Source organism: Brassica oleracea, unplaced genomic scaffold (genome assembly GCF_000695525.1).
Source record: "Brassica oleracea var. oleracea cultivar TO1000 unplaced genomic scaffold, BOL UnpScaffold00825, whole genome shotgun sequence".
NCBI classification, from domain to species: domain Eukaryota; kingdom Viridiplantae; phylum Streptophyta; class Magnoliopsida; order Brassicales; family Brassicaceae; genus Brassica; species Brassica oleracea.
Genome location: NW_013617466.1, coordinates 3,793 through 19,529, shown reverse-complemented (window position 1 = coordinate 19,529; position 15,737 = coordinate 3,793). Strand labels below are relative to the sequence as shown.

General features: G+C 32.0%; 1 protein-coding gene and 1 pseudogene across 1 annotated transcript; both read right to left on the bottom strand.

Annotated features, from left to right (window-relative positions):
* Positions 1 to 1,667: 1,667 nt before the first annotated feature.
* LOC106320121 lies at positions 1,668 to 2,496 on the bottom strand. Its single transcript, XM_013758488.1, has one exon. The coding sequence runs from the start codon at positions 2,382 to 2,384 to the stop codon at positions 1,797 to 1,799; it is 588 nt and encodes a 195-aa protein (XP_013613942.1). The 5' UTR covers positions 2,385 to 2,496; the 3' UTR covers positions 1,668 to 1,796.
* Positions 2,497 to 12,394: 9,898 nt separating this feature from the next.
* Positions 12,395 to 13,971, bottom strand: LOC106320123 (annotated as a pseudogene).
* Between the last annotated feature and the right edge of the window lie 1,766 nt (positions 13,972 to 15,737).

Sequence of the window (15,737 nt, the reverse complement as noted above, 5' to 3'; positions counted from 1 at the left end):
TTTTAAACCATGGATCATAAAATTTGAATGTGAGACTTTTAACAGTTTTAGTAATTTATAGCCGTTTGTAAAAATTCAAAATATAACATATACATAAAAATCTAAATTTTTATTATATGGTTATTGTGGTTGTTTAATTTATTTAATAGCTTAAAATTAAACAAATATGATAGAAGATACACTATTTTTTATCAAATCTTTATTATTCAAAATCATTAATTTCCATATATACTTTAGCCACATTAGGCAATTCCGTAAATTTTATTTAAGGAAATAATAAAGTACATTAATGATGAATTTATTGTTAGTTTAATAAAAAGCTTATTATATAATTAGATGGACCAACGTATTTCTCTAATGATTCTAAGAATCATTCTAGTGAAGACATGTGGTTACAAAAAGAAGTTGTAATGCTTCTCAAATAATATATAGGGGATTAGATTTCCGTTTTGTGTATTAAAATATTTTACCAAAATATCTTCGTAATTATATATCATCTTATTATTCTCAACTAACAAAATGTTTTGCATACCATTTAATGATGCCCACTTATTTAATATTGAAAGTTTTTTATTTTCTGTTAAAATGTTGGGTAATTCTCTCAAATAGACATTTTTAAGTTTTTGTCACAGAAATAGATTTCAAAAACTAAAATGACCAAAATAATATTTTTATTTTGAAAATTTTAAATTTATTTTATTTTTTTAAAATTTGAAATCCTATCCCCAAAACCCCACTCCTCGACTCTAAACCCTAAACTCAAAACCCTAAACCCTAAACCTTAAACCCTAAACCCCACCCATTAACAAAATACGCTAATGTCTAGATTAATTAATCCTATGGGTATAAGTGTATATTTACTTCTTTTGATAAAACATTTAAGTTTGTTTTGGTCATTTTTTATTTTTAAAGTCTATATTTGTGACAAAAAAAAATTTTAGATCTATCCTGAGGAATTTCTCTAAAATGTTTAATAATACCCATTGAAAAAAAAATTGATCGTGAATTATTTATCCTAAATATTTGTATGTCAATGCACTTTTAAAAATCCACTTTAACAAATTGTACAAATCTATTTTTATGAATCTATATTATCAAACATATATAAAAATTTAAAATTAATTTTATTACTACATATTGTTTTATGAATTATATACATTTCAATAACTATTTCATCATTATTTAGTAAAATAAATAAAATAAAATTATATTTTATATCAATATATTAAATTAAATTGGATTACATATCGGTTCAGACGGTTAACTTTAGGTTTTAGAGGGTCTTTTGCGGATTATATCGAGTAATCGATAGTTCTTAAAACCCAAACATGATTATATATCAGATCACTGGATTTAGCAGTTCGACTATTGATTCGGATTGGGTATAAAAACGGCTGATTTAAATACTAAAATGTTTAAATAGAAAAAAATATTTTAAATTAACAAAACATTTGAAACTATTAATGAGATTTTTATCACAAAATATTCCGTACTTTAAAAATGCGGATCAAAATCTAGTTAGGAGATGATTGGTAAGTGCTGTATAGCTATAGACAAAATTGGATTGATTGACATATATAGCTGTACACTAAATTTTGGCTGTCAGAGCAGCACCCGATCAAAATCTAGTTAGACAATTAACAAAGAAGAATCATATTCGCTGACAATTAAAACAAATCAAGAAATTAATATTTTCCACTTTATAATACAAAGATTTGAGAAAGGTGAAAATGAACAAATTAATAACCTGCTTTAAACTCAAGTAAACAAAAACAATAAGAAACTAGCAGAAAATCTCAACCTCTGTGCAATGGAGAGCTTTGTTGAAATATCATCTTCGATTGCCGAAAAACCTTACTCGGGCTCGGAAAACTCCACCCCTTCCCTTTTCCCGTCGCCGGAGGGTATTTCATATCTCCCACGACCGCAACAGATCTCGACTTCCTCATGATCGCCGGCTTCGTATCTCCTCCTCTGTTTCCCATTAACATCCTCCAAAACGACACCGTTTTCCTACTCAGCCCACGAGCCGGTTCAATACCCGACCCGGAATCGTCAACTGTATCCGGTTTAATCGGAACCGCCATCGATTTTGATCTCCGAAACGCCGGTTCGCATTCGATCAAACTCGCGACTCGACCTACGGACCCGCTCCCAGGGAAACTAAAAGTAATGTCTCCGGCAAAGAGGGTGAACGAAGAGGAAGACGAAGAAGACGACGGAGAGAAACACACGTCGGCGCGTGAGCTACAGGAGCATGGTATATCGGTAGCACAGTCAGGGCAAAGGGAAGAGAGTCGTTCGTGGAGACAGAAAGGGCAAACGCCAATAAAACCGCGTTTTGAAAAGTGTTTGGGACATTGCGAAAAACCATCTTCGTCCATGTTTTTTTTTTTCCTTTACAAAAATTTTCTCGCGTTTCTCTTCACTTTCTCGGAGTTTGAAGAAGGAATAGAGCTTTTATAAAGTGTTTACTCTGCGTTTTAACGGCGTTTAGTCCATTATTGATTAATGATACGGTGCGTTTCATGTTTAATGTTATTTACGTTTTCTGCCATCTTCATTGGAACCATTCAGTTCATTCACGTGCGGCATGATGACTTTGGATTATTAAATGAAACGAATTGAAATTTATTTATATTTAAACTATAACCAAAATTCAGAAAAGAAAAATTCAAATTCAGATTTTATTTTATAGAGAATTTATGGTTCAAACTCAATTTCGTAAGGTTTATATGCTAGAAAGTAGCACTAATTGACGGGACGAGGTAGTTCACTTGGTAATGATCCTGTGGGCCAATTGTCATGTTCACGGGTTCGACGCCAGACGGAGGCGAACTGTCCATTCTGTCACCAAATGCGGTACTGGGTGTTGGTCTTTGTCCCCAGCCCAGGTAAAGTCCTCCCGGGTAAAGTGGACCGCTGCCTAACCGGGCCCAGGGGAATGATCCACGTAAGTGGGAAACCCCTGGATTATCAAAAAAAAAAAAAAAGATTATCAATAGCTGATACATCTCAATCGGAGTTTTTTTTTTTAATTATCTTCCGAAGAAGATGATCAAAATCTCAGGAAAATAGTACTTGTAGCCTTACTTTGTTTTCCTATATGAGACTTCGCAACAACAAGAGCATGTGCTGAAATAAGATTTGTTCCTAACCAAAATAAAGTTTGTTATCAATTCTATGAAAGTATTGTTTTCAGAAAAAAATCTATGGAAGTATTGATGCGAGCCATTTTTAAATTTAAAATTTAAAAAGAGATATAAATGTTGTAGATTGAGTTATCTTAAAATCTAGAAATGGATTTAACAAGTGCACGAATCAAAATATTTGACGTGTAGATATAAAATCATGTACGTGCTTAGACAAAGACAATTCCGAGTTATGGAGACAAGCTTACTTGGAAAGAAAGCGACCTCCGTCTAAATATTTTAGATCACAGGCACAGCGACTTGGTTCCTTGGCAAAATGTTAATGGAAAGTAATCTTAACACAAGAATATTTACAAAAAAAAAAAAGTAATCTTAACACATAAATAGTTGGACGAAAACAAACTCGTCAATTTGGTATATTCGCGTAAAACTTTATACACATAGACAAAACAGTTTTCTTTCTTGACAAAATGAGAATACTAGATTAATTATTTTTTTTCTTTCTCGTAATTGTGATAGATTATAATAAAATAAACATTACAAATTTAAATGTTTTTTTTTGCAAACATGTTAAGATTGTATTACCATTTTCAAGGTCTTTTATAAAAATTACAAAAATATACAAATATCATAGTAGAATAAACTATAACTAGGATAGGGCAGGGTAAATTTGTATAAAAATTATTTAAGAAATATCGTACGAAAAATAAAATTTATATTATTGATCGAATTAATATTTTTGGCCCTTAAACATTTTTTAAAAACTTTTTTGTTAATTATATAATTTGTTTACTAATGAACTTATCTCATTTTTTAAAATATTTTAGGTCAAAAAATTAATTATCGCATAAAAACCTAACGTTTATGCCGAAGAATCTCATGCCTACTATTTGGTTACAATGAAACTATGCAAGCTCGGTTTTATATCATGATTTAGCAATTTAAAAGTTAATTATGGTTATGAAAAATTTACGTTCACGTGTCAATCCTATCTATCTTCGATATTTTTTTCCTTTTTGTGTCATTTTAGTTATTGCTCGATATAAATATTTATTTTTGAATTTATTCTCATTTCTTTCTTTTATTTTGGCCTGAGATTTAGAAAATGTTTAAGATTCAAAATTATTAAAGAGATACATACTTAGGTTAAGATCTACACATTGTGCAGAATAAATATTTTATATTTATTACTTATTTTATATTTTTCTGCATATTATGAAATAATAAAATAATAATTATATATTAAATAACTAAGAAATCAGTTACTATTATGTAATAAATTGGTTTGCACATATAAATCAAATGACCGCTCTTGTTTATTCGCAATCATTTTTGGAAAAATAAATCAAAACAATCAATCTTATCTATCGTATATGATATATAATTAAATTTGAACGATATAGAGTATATATATATATATATATTAACATAAATACCTATTAAAATAAAATTATTTATTTATATGATTTTATTATCATTGAATCTTATTATAGAAAAAAAATTAAATATTGATCACAAAAGTTTATGTGAGACTTTTAACAGTTTTAGTAATTTATACTCGTTCAAAAAAATTCAAAATACAACATATACAAAAAATCTAAATTTTTAATATATGATTACTGTAATTGTGTAATTTATTTTAATAATAACGAATTAAACAAAAATGATAGAAAATATACATATTATTAGCAAATCTTCATTATTTAAAATCATTAATTACAATATATATATCATAATCATATTAGGAAATTCCGTAGGTTTTATTTAAGGAAATAATATATAAAAAATTTCAATTGATAAATGAATGGTCTATAGTGGACATACTATATAATATAACGTTCTCTAGCAATTTAATTTTGGACTAACAAAATTTTCAATTGATTTTCAAGCCGCCACGTAAACAAATTTACATTCCAATTACGTGACAGTTCAGCATGAAATTTTTTTAATTAGTACAAACTACATGTTCTAAACTTTTTAAATGTTTCTCTATTAATATATAGGGGATGTTAAACCACTAATCATTAATTTTTAACATAATAATTTTAACAGTTTTAGTAATTTTGTCATTTTTTAAAATTCAAAATATAACATATATGAAAAAATCTATATTTTAATTTTATAGCTAATTTTGTTGTTTAATTTATTTTAATAATATAAAATTAAACAAAAACGATGAACGAGATATAAATTGTTATCAAATCTTTATTATTAGAATCATTAATTGTCATATATATATTAGTCATATTTGGTAATTCTGTAGTTTTTATTTAAGGAAAGGAAAAAAAATACTAATTGTACACTTTAATTTTATGATTACTTTAATGAAAAGTATACTATATACTTAATTGGACCAACATATTTTGTAAGGATTCTGAATTTCATTATGGTGATGACACGTCGCTACTCAATGTTGAGACGACCTTTATAATATGAATCACGAGCTGGTAGATATTGGATTTCCCAAGCTCGCTTCCAAAAGATCACCCACCACAAAAATCCAATTATGTTCATCAAGCACGAACACCATCACGAGACCAGAAATTGCGGTAGACGAAAATTGTTCATCAGCCATCATTTCACAAACTACTGGAAGCAGCCTCCTCTGCTCTTCTTTGCCAAAGCTCACAAGCACCTTATTACTCCTATTGAACCCGAGAGAACCCACACGAACCACCTATCAAAGCTTCAAGCTAGATACTGTTCTTATTGGAGAGGCAAGTGGCTAGTAAACCTGCCACAAACACCAGAACCTGCACGATGAAAAGAATACACACCACAAAGCTTTGAGTCCGGGAACATAACACCGAAAATGTCGTGAAAGCAAGAAAAACACGCTGCCACCGAGAGAGCAGACCAAGGTTGAAAAAAAAAAACCAACAAAACCCTCTCATGCGACTTCCTCCGAGAACTAAAGGCAAACTTTCCACCATAGAAAAACGCTCCAACCAACCCGCTTCCTCAAAAGGCTACCTACAACTGACTCAGACGAGAAGGGAGAGCTCAGACCTCGACAAAGGCTTGAAAGTCTCGCCTTCTAGTCACAAGAGCCAACTGCACCCACCTTAAAAGAGACCCAACAGCATCTCACCGCTGCCGCCGAAGAATACGCCCAAGACCCAAAATCTACACTATACACATCTCTCTCTCTCTCTCTCTCTCTCTCTGGTGAGAAGAGAAGAAAATGGGTTCGTGAATATATATATATATATATATATATATATATATATATATATATATATGTTTCTTGTTTTTTAAATAATTTCTTATTTAGTTATAGTAGTTATGGTAATTTAAAAAAAAAATGTTTGATTTAATTGAATAAAAAAGAATATAGTGTTAGAATAAAGAAAAAAATAAAGACAAAGGTGAAAAGGAAGAGTTAGCAAAATTTCACCAAACTCAACTAAACGTTAAGTGTGAGCAAGTGTAAAGTCGTAAGTGTGAATAATTGTGAAGTCCTAACTTATTTTGGAAGACAAAGTAATGAGGTGAGCTTGTCCAAATCGACTTCAAGAAGAAAATGAAATTGTTGGAGAGAGTTCAAACTGGTTTGAATTTGAAAATAGAGTTGCTGAATAAAGAAAACTTCTTACCCGAATCTTTACCTAGGCACCTCTTTACCCAGCTTTCTCCTCTGTAACTCTACTCTATCCAATCAAGCATGATCCTCTTGACAATACTTGGTTATATTTATTCTCTGATTCTCTTAGTCTCTCATGCTCACAAACACTCTCAATCTTTCTACTCTCTTGGATACTTTTATGCATTATGTACCATTTTACTTTATTTACCATCTATTCTCACATGGTATCAGAGCCTACCAGCTCTTGAGCCCCAAGAAAGCTTCCCTAAATTCTGTTTTTTTGTTCAATCTTCTCAAAACTAGTTGAGTGCACCTTTTTGTCCAGTGGTCCATAGCACTCCAAGATGGAGAAGTCAAGAACTATGACAATTCTAGTGGTTCACAAGGGACATAACTACCTTCTCGGGTTCAGGATGGTGAAGACAGTCCTTCGAAGCAAACAAATGACAGCAATAATACCTTATGGTATTGTTCATCCTCCAAATTAAGCTTCCTTAAAGCATCCATTATGGAAGCTTATTACTATTTTGAAAGTGTAAATGAGCTGTGGGAGACTCTCCACAAAGTTTATGGGAACTCTTCTAACCTATGTTGAGTGTATGGGGTCAAGAAGGCCATCAACAACCTATGACAAGAAGAAATGGGGTCAAATTGCTATGGACTTAACCCATGAAGGTTTCTAGTTTTGTAACAAAACTAGCCGGAGTTCAAGAATATGTCAATATTTTCTTGTAATTTAAATATACGATTGTTTTTGTAATGAATGTTTTTTTTTTGGTAAAATGTTAAGCTTATCATTTTCTGAAAGAATGTTACAATGTTGTTTTTAAACAACTTATTACAAGAAAAGAAGCACAAACAGAGGAACATGAAATGAAAACAGCCTAATAAAAGTAGTAGAATAAAAGAGAACTAAGGCGGAAACAAGGAGCGGGAGGATAGGTAGAGCTGCAGGTTGAAAATTTCCGAATACGAGCCACTGATGATCAAAATAACCAGAAGTTTTCAAGCGTGGTCAGTGAAGATGCTTTCTTTTGCCGGTAGACTACAATTGCTGAGATCAGTTATCTTTGGTTTGATCAACTTCTGGACTTCTACTTTCATGCTGCCAAAGGGTTGTATAGCGGCTATTGAATCTTTATGTGCTCGGTTTTTTTGGTCGGGGAACATCGAGAAAAAAGAAAAAGCCAAAATAGCTTGGGACACTGTTTGTCTCCCTAAGAAGGAAGGAGGTCTAGGGATAAGAAGCATCCAAGTCTGGAACCAAGTGCTGGGTCTTAAGTTCATATGGCTCCTGCTGTCTCGCTCTCCTTCTCTTTGGTCTGACTGGCACACCACTGAGCATCTTTCGACCTGCTCGTTCTGGGAAATTACTCCTTCGCAAACTGATTCATGGGCTTGGAAGAAAATCCTTCAGCTTCACCCCATAGCGATTCAATTTTGCAAGACAGTGGTTGGAAATGGCCGCAACGCCAGCTTCTGGTTTGATGTGTGGACTCCTCTAGGCCAATTAATCAAAATTTTAGGTAGCAGAGGGCCGCGGGCGCTTAGGTTGCGTAAGGAAGCAAAAGTGGCTGATGCTATCTCACATTCACGATGGAACTTACCTCACCCAAGATCTCAGCAGGAAGTGGACTTGCACACTTACTTAACCACTATATCTCTTCCTCTATCTACTGATGTTGATGATGTATTCGAATGGCAAGCTACTGATTACCCTTTGAATGTGTTTAATTCTCAGGCGACATGGGAGATCTTGAGGCCAAGACAGCCTGACCAACCATGGCATGACGTTGTGTGGTTCAAAGGGGCAGTCCCTAAGCATGCTTTCACGATGTGGGTGACAAACTATGATAGATTACCGACTAGGACCAGACTTGCAGCATGGGGTCTAACGATTCCAGACACTTGCCCACTCTGCGCATCTCTTCCAGAAACGAGAGACCATCTTTTCCTCTCCTGCCGCTACACTTATGATATCTGGTCGCAGGCCCCCCTCTCAGATGTTTGTCGATTGGGCGGAGCTTCTATCTTGGATCCGGGCTGGCTCTGATAAGAAGAAGATTCTACTAAAGAAGCTAGCTGTTCAAGCCGTCATCTTTCAGATATGGAAACAGAGGAACAACCTCATCCATAACAATGCCTATCTACCTCCTTCTTCTGTTTTCAGGGCTATTGACAGGGAGATAAGAAATATAATCTCCTCTAGGAGATCCACAAAGCAGTTCAATTCTCTAATGGTGATGTGGTTAGTTTAAAGCTTTTGCTGTCCTTTCTATAGGATGTTCTTGATTTATCTTGTTTTTTCCTTTATTTTTGCCAAGATGTTTCAAAACTTAAGGTCTTGATTTTGTAAAACCTTCTCTTCATTTATATGATATTTACAATTTAGCAAAAAAATAAAAAAAATTAAAAAAAATAAAACACTAGATTTTTCAAGGAGACTGAGCCGTCCCGAGGTGGCGGAAGAGATAGGAGGCGATCTCCCATAGAACGGTCGACCGCGTTGATGACTGCAGCTACAGAGGAGGATGATTGCCTGAAGATACAATGGTATCTTTCTCTCCACAGCATATAAACAATGGCCTGCATCAAGAGTTTCACCACAGTTGCTGCACCAAGGCATGGAACTATGTGAGGCCGGCCTATGATAGTCAAAACTGAAGCAAGGGAAGCAGGAGGAGCTGAGGACATCCATCCGAATGAGACCAAACTTCTGTAGACAAAGGGCAGGTGAAGAACAGGTGAGAATGAGATTCTTGACCCGAGGAGCATAAGGGACAGGACGCTGGAACTGTCATTCCCCATGAGATAAGTCTGTCTCTTGCAGGCAACCTTGCCAACATTGTCATCCAAGATACAAAGGAAAACCGAGGGATCCCTTCTTTAAACCAGATAAGATTTGACCATGGAACGGTAGGAGATCTCTGCCTCAAGATATTCAAGATATTTGACCATGAAGGTTAATTATTATAGTAAAAGTATACTAAAACGTTTAGCATATGTAATGCTTTTGTGTTCAAAAGTTTCTTGAATTAGTTTAATAAAAATATTTGAGTTTTAATCATTGAACTTCATTACGAAACAAAACATATACGGTGAATTAACCATTTCAAGAAAGCCAACAAGACTGTAGTTACCGGTCGTATACTTTTATTCCAGAATACACGCATGGCATTACTGATACGATATGCGTGAAAATCCTCATACTCGTATATATTAACTGAGACTTACGTTTGATGTGTCGCTCGTAAAAAAACTCTCTAATTAATTGTTATAATTTGATTGATTGATAATTTTTTATTTTTCATTTATTTAATTAAAGTTTTTAAAAGGAAACTACTCATAGAGTTACCTAATTTAATCTATATTTCCAAACATACAATTAATCATCTTAAATATATATGAATTAACATAATTTGTTTATAAAAATAATTAAATATCTAGATTACATTATATAAATTGATAAGATACATATAAATATATATGATACTGTAGAAACAATTATAAAAACAGTTTTTATTATGTTTATATTGGTAGTGAATAAAATAAATCATAGATTCTAGAAAACTAATAAATCTAAACTTAATAATATTAATTAAATTCACTCATTCACTATATATATAGTATAAAAATGTGTCAAATGAATGCACAACAATTATATATATAATTCTAAAAAATTCCAATCATTTTCCAATGACAATGTGATATCATATATGCGTTATCACTTTTAGAAATGATTAAAATATTTTTATATTTTAAAACATAAAAATTATATGGTAAGTTATTTAAACGTATATTAATCAAGAAAAAATTTATTTAATTCATCTATTAATATAATTAGATGAATTAACATTATTATATGGTAAGTCATTTAAAATTATATTATTTGGTAATTAATTTAATATATTATATGGTAAGTCATTTAATTATATTAATAAAAGTATTTTTCACAGGATTTTTCTAGAGTTAATACTCTATTAATATAATTCATATAGCTTGGATTATAATAAAATTAACATGCTTATTTTTAATAGAAAAAAACAGACATAAATAAAATAACATGAGGGAAGAATAATAAAATATGTTTGTTGTGTTCTTGATATTTTTATATTCTTACGTATTTAATTTTTATTTGTTTAGCGAGGTACATGTACTTCTTTGTGTTACTATAAATGTGGACTAATTAGTTTTATGTCTTTTTAAAATGTTAAGATAAATTTAGTAAGGAAGTTTCAATAAAAATGACCATTTCTACAATTGTTAAAGTCAAAAATGGAAAATATAATGTAAATTGAAAGTAAGAAAAAATTATTTAAAAATTAATAAGATGTATTTTTTACGCTATAATAAACTTTTAAAATTGTACGATAATAAAGTTTTAACAAAATTTATACAAATAAAAACATTTTATTTCATATAATATTGGATCTCACATTAATATTAAGTATATATGCCTAAAATAAAGAAATTTGGTTATTTAAAAAATGAAATATAATTTTTTTCTTATTAGTTAATCAGTTTTAATTAATATAGGTATGTTTTAATTTAATTTAAAATAAATTAAAACAATAATTATAAAAGATATGTAAACTATGATTAGTTTTAATTAAAAGATATGAATGAGAAAATGTGATTGGAACAAATTATGAGAAAAATTGCTTAAACTACTATTTTCCTAATACATGTTTTTATGTTTAATAGGTTATGTTTTTAAAAAATAGTTATAATTTCATTGGTTGTTAACATTTATTAGTTATTATTTTAATCAGATCTAAAAATAAATGGTAACTCTAGAACTAATTAATACAAATTATCAAATAACACAAATGATATTACAAATAATGATTTATTATAGCTAATTGTAGAATTAGAGAAAGAATATATATGCTTTATCAATTTCTTTATTTTTATCAAATAGTTATATATAATTAAATAAAATACTTTAGCATTTTTAAAGAAATAAATTTAATGGTTATATATTATTATATAAAAGAATTATATTTGTAGGTAAGGAATTATAATAACTTTTATGTTTTTAAAAGCCACACAAAACCGTTTACAAAATATATTTCATGATCATATTGGAGTTACACAAAAAAACACACACTTTTTTTTTTCTTGAGAGCTAGAGTATTTTCGGTTTTTCATGTGTTAAACTAAAATATAAAGTAAATCTACAAGCAATTATCTGAATTAATTATAGTATTATTTTCTGTAAGAGAAAATTTTTTAATGACTAAGGTTTATGTTTTTGAACTATTTTAAATTTCACATATCTTCTAAATATATATTCTAAGTTTTTTTACTATCCAAATATTTGAAATTAAAATTTTAAATTTCTAATTATTATTCAAAAATTATAACAGTGTAAAGATACTGTATATTTCTTTATATAATATAACTACCGGGCAAACACCTAGTAAAAGTTTAAAAACAGATCTTTCCAAATATTTGTGGAAAATCGATTTCGTGAAATTCTTTACTGAGTAATGAATAAACATAACAGAATGATTTATTTATTTATTTTAACTAGAAATATAACAGAATGATCATAATGCCAAATGGGACAATAAAGAAAACGATATATGCTATATATTGGCCTCTAACACATGCCCACATAACTTATCATAAATCAAATTTGAAAAAAGTAACACTACTGTTTCACACGAGCAGGAGGAATGCTCTGCTCGTTCTTGAAAAAGTTCTCAGGATCATACTTGGCTTTAACTTCCATCAACCTCTTTAAAGTCCCCACGAAATACTTCGAACCATAGATCTCAGCTTCATCAACTGTTGTAATTCAAGAACGCCTCTCTCGGGTTACTTGACACATACGGTTCCGCAACTTCGTATAACTCCTTCATCATATCCAAACTACCCTTTGTGGCGTTTGCGTCAAACCATGCCGTATAATATTGTATCTTGAACAAGTTCCCTTCCCGATGAGGAAACGATGTTGCGGTCGCCGGAATCGTGTTCATCACGCCACCGTAAGGGTTCCAATGCATATACACAATATTATTGTTGATTTTCAACATTGCATTCCAAAGCTTCTGGATTCCTTCTTTTGGGATTGGTTTCTTGACATAATCCAATTTGCTCTTAAAGAACTTTTCGGGCTTGGACGGTCTGTCCAAAAGAATGCTTGTCGGTGTACCGACAGGCAGGTCTTCCCAAAACAACGTTGTGTTAAGCCAGCTCATTTCTAGACAATCTTGGCTTTTTAGCCCTAGCTCAGGTAAGCTTTGGTTCATTATTGACATAAGCTCATTGGCTCGACCCAAGAACTGAGCATAGAATAAAACCGCGATGGTTCTCTCCCCGGATCTCGTACCATTGGCGACCTGAGACATTGCTTTGACGTAAAGACTTTCAGGGAGTTTAGATGAGACAAGCTGCCACTTGTAGAGAACATCAGTTCCACCTTGTTCGAATGTTTTGTTAACCTTAAACACTGTCAAGATCTTTGGAACATCGACTAGGTTTATTTTCCAAGAGAGGATAACTCCGAAGCTCCCACCACCACCACCGCGAATCGCCCAAAAGAGATCTTCTCCCATGGTAGATCTATTCAAGAGCTTGCCATTGACATCAACCAGTAGAGCATCAACGACATTGTCCACTGTTAATCCGTATTTTCTCATGAGGTTTCCGTACCCTCCACCGCTTATGTGTCCTCCAGCTCCTACGGTAGAGCAAACGCCAGCAGGAAAAGCTAACGTTTCGCCTGCCTCGCTGATCTTTGTGTAGAGCTCTCCCAATGTGGCACCAGCTTGAACCCAAGCTTGCTTGCTTGGCACGTCAACGGTTATAGACCTGAGATTGAACATATCGAGAATGACGAATGGGACTGAGGAGATGTATGATAGCCCCTCGTAGTCATGGCCTCCGCTTCGGATACGTATCTGGACACCGTTGGACTTTGCGCATACCACCGTGGCCTGGATGTGGGATACGTGTTTTGCCGTGACGATGGCCATCAGTGTTTGGTAGTTAGGGCTCGCGAACCTCGTGTTTTTCGTGTAGGACAAGTAAGAAGACAATAAGGTGGTGGTGTTATCGGCAGTGAAGATATCATCGGTGATTGGAGATTCGGGACTAGGCCATGAACGAAGACATCCGAGGAATTCTCCAATACCTGGTTTCGTGACTGCTGCTTCGGAAACCGAAACAAGAAGAGCGAGACACAAAACAGAAAGTGCTTCTTTCATTTGGATCCTTTGTTTGTTTTGGTTTTGTGCTTTATGAAACTTTCTTACGGCTGGATCTTAATTTATAGAATTTTTTCTTGAGAGAACACGTTTACAAAAAAAAAACTGTTCATACATTTCATTTAAAGTTCACTTTTTGTCATAAAGGTTACTTTGAATTCTTTCTCAAAAAGGAGGTTTTGTTTTGAATAACTTATGGTATTTTTTCTCTTCAACACAGATAACAGAAAATATGGTAAGCAAGTATTGGAGGATTCTTTCTCATGGACATGGTCAAGTATTGGAGGACTCTTTCTCATGGTCAAGAAAACGGCTTGAATTACATTTATTTGCACTTTTTTATTCTACTTCCACATATTTATTTCGATACCTTTTTAGGGTTTGGTCAATAACAAATGTTACATCCAATTATGATGATAAACTGGAAAACTTTCGAACATACTCAAGTTTTTAATGGAATGTAACGTGAGACTTCATTTCAGTAATGTTTAGTAGTCCCTATTTTTTGAACAAAGGCTTTAATGTTTAGTAGTTAGTCCATGAACATGTATGGTATTTGATATAACCAATACTAAATTTTGATTTGCACTTTCAAAACACTTGAAATTATTTTAGCCGAAAAAATTATTAATTGTTCTTAGTTTATAATCGAAATGATAATTCTATTTGTTCAACTTGTTTTGTGTTTTGTATTTGATAAATATTTTGTGTTTTAAATGAAATAAACCGTAAGAAAATTGTAATCATAATTTTTTTTTATTAATTATAGGTTGGTTTAGAAAAGTAGACTATAAAATTATGCATTCGGTCTCGTTTTTGTTTCACTGATGTGAGTGTTTTTTTTTTAACTTCTTTTGTGAATTCGATGAATTACATAAGTGTCAATTTAGAAAGATGGACATTTGTGAAAATTAGTTTCACTCTAGATACATATAGAAGAATCAAACTTTTGAAAAAAATCTCCTGCAAACTCTATTCACAGGTTAGTGTTCAAATCTAATATATCAAACTGTTATAGAATATAAGTGAAGACTCAAAATATAAATATCCGTCTAATATAAATATCCGTCAAATTTTTGACCTGGTGATTGTGGTCGAGTGGTAAGGAGACGGGACTGAGACGCCAACACGTTTCAGGTTCGATCCACCTGCTGCGCGAAACTAAGTCACAATTATCCTGGTCGCCCAACACGGATATGGGCCTATGCTTTAGGGCCCATTTGAATATCCGGAGAGAGGGTCTATCCGTGGGCTGCACCTCCCGTTGGGGATTAGTCCGGACCTCTCCATGGGCCTGGGATACCCCTAGGTTAACAAAAAAAAAATATATATATATATATATATATATATATATTTACCAGTTCGGTCTAAAAATAATTTAATTCTAGAACAACAAAAAATTACTTATTTTATTAACCTACGCTTTTGAAGTTTAGTTACTTAAAAATATACAAATAAAAAATATATATAATATTTTACTATTCTAATATATGTAAACTATATATAAACTAATAACTGTTTGATTTATTAAATGACAAACCAAAAAAATTATAATATATAGTTAAACATCGAATTTGTGGTGCATGTGAATTATCTCTACCATAAAGATCAATACCTTCCTCAGACTTCCGGATACAGATCGAGAACCTGTTATGCCTGGAAAAGAGATAATTACACAAACCAACTTAAAACCATTATTCACGCATAGATGAGTGCTCATTGAGGAACTCACTGAATTAACGACAATATCAGTCAGTTGATCTGCCAAAGCTTCGTACAGCTACA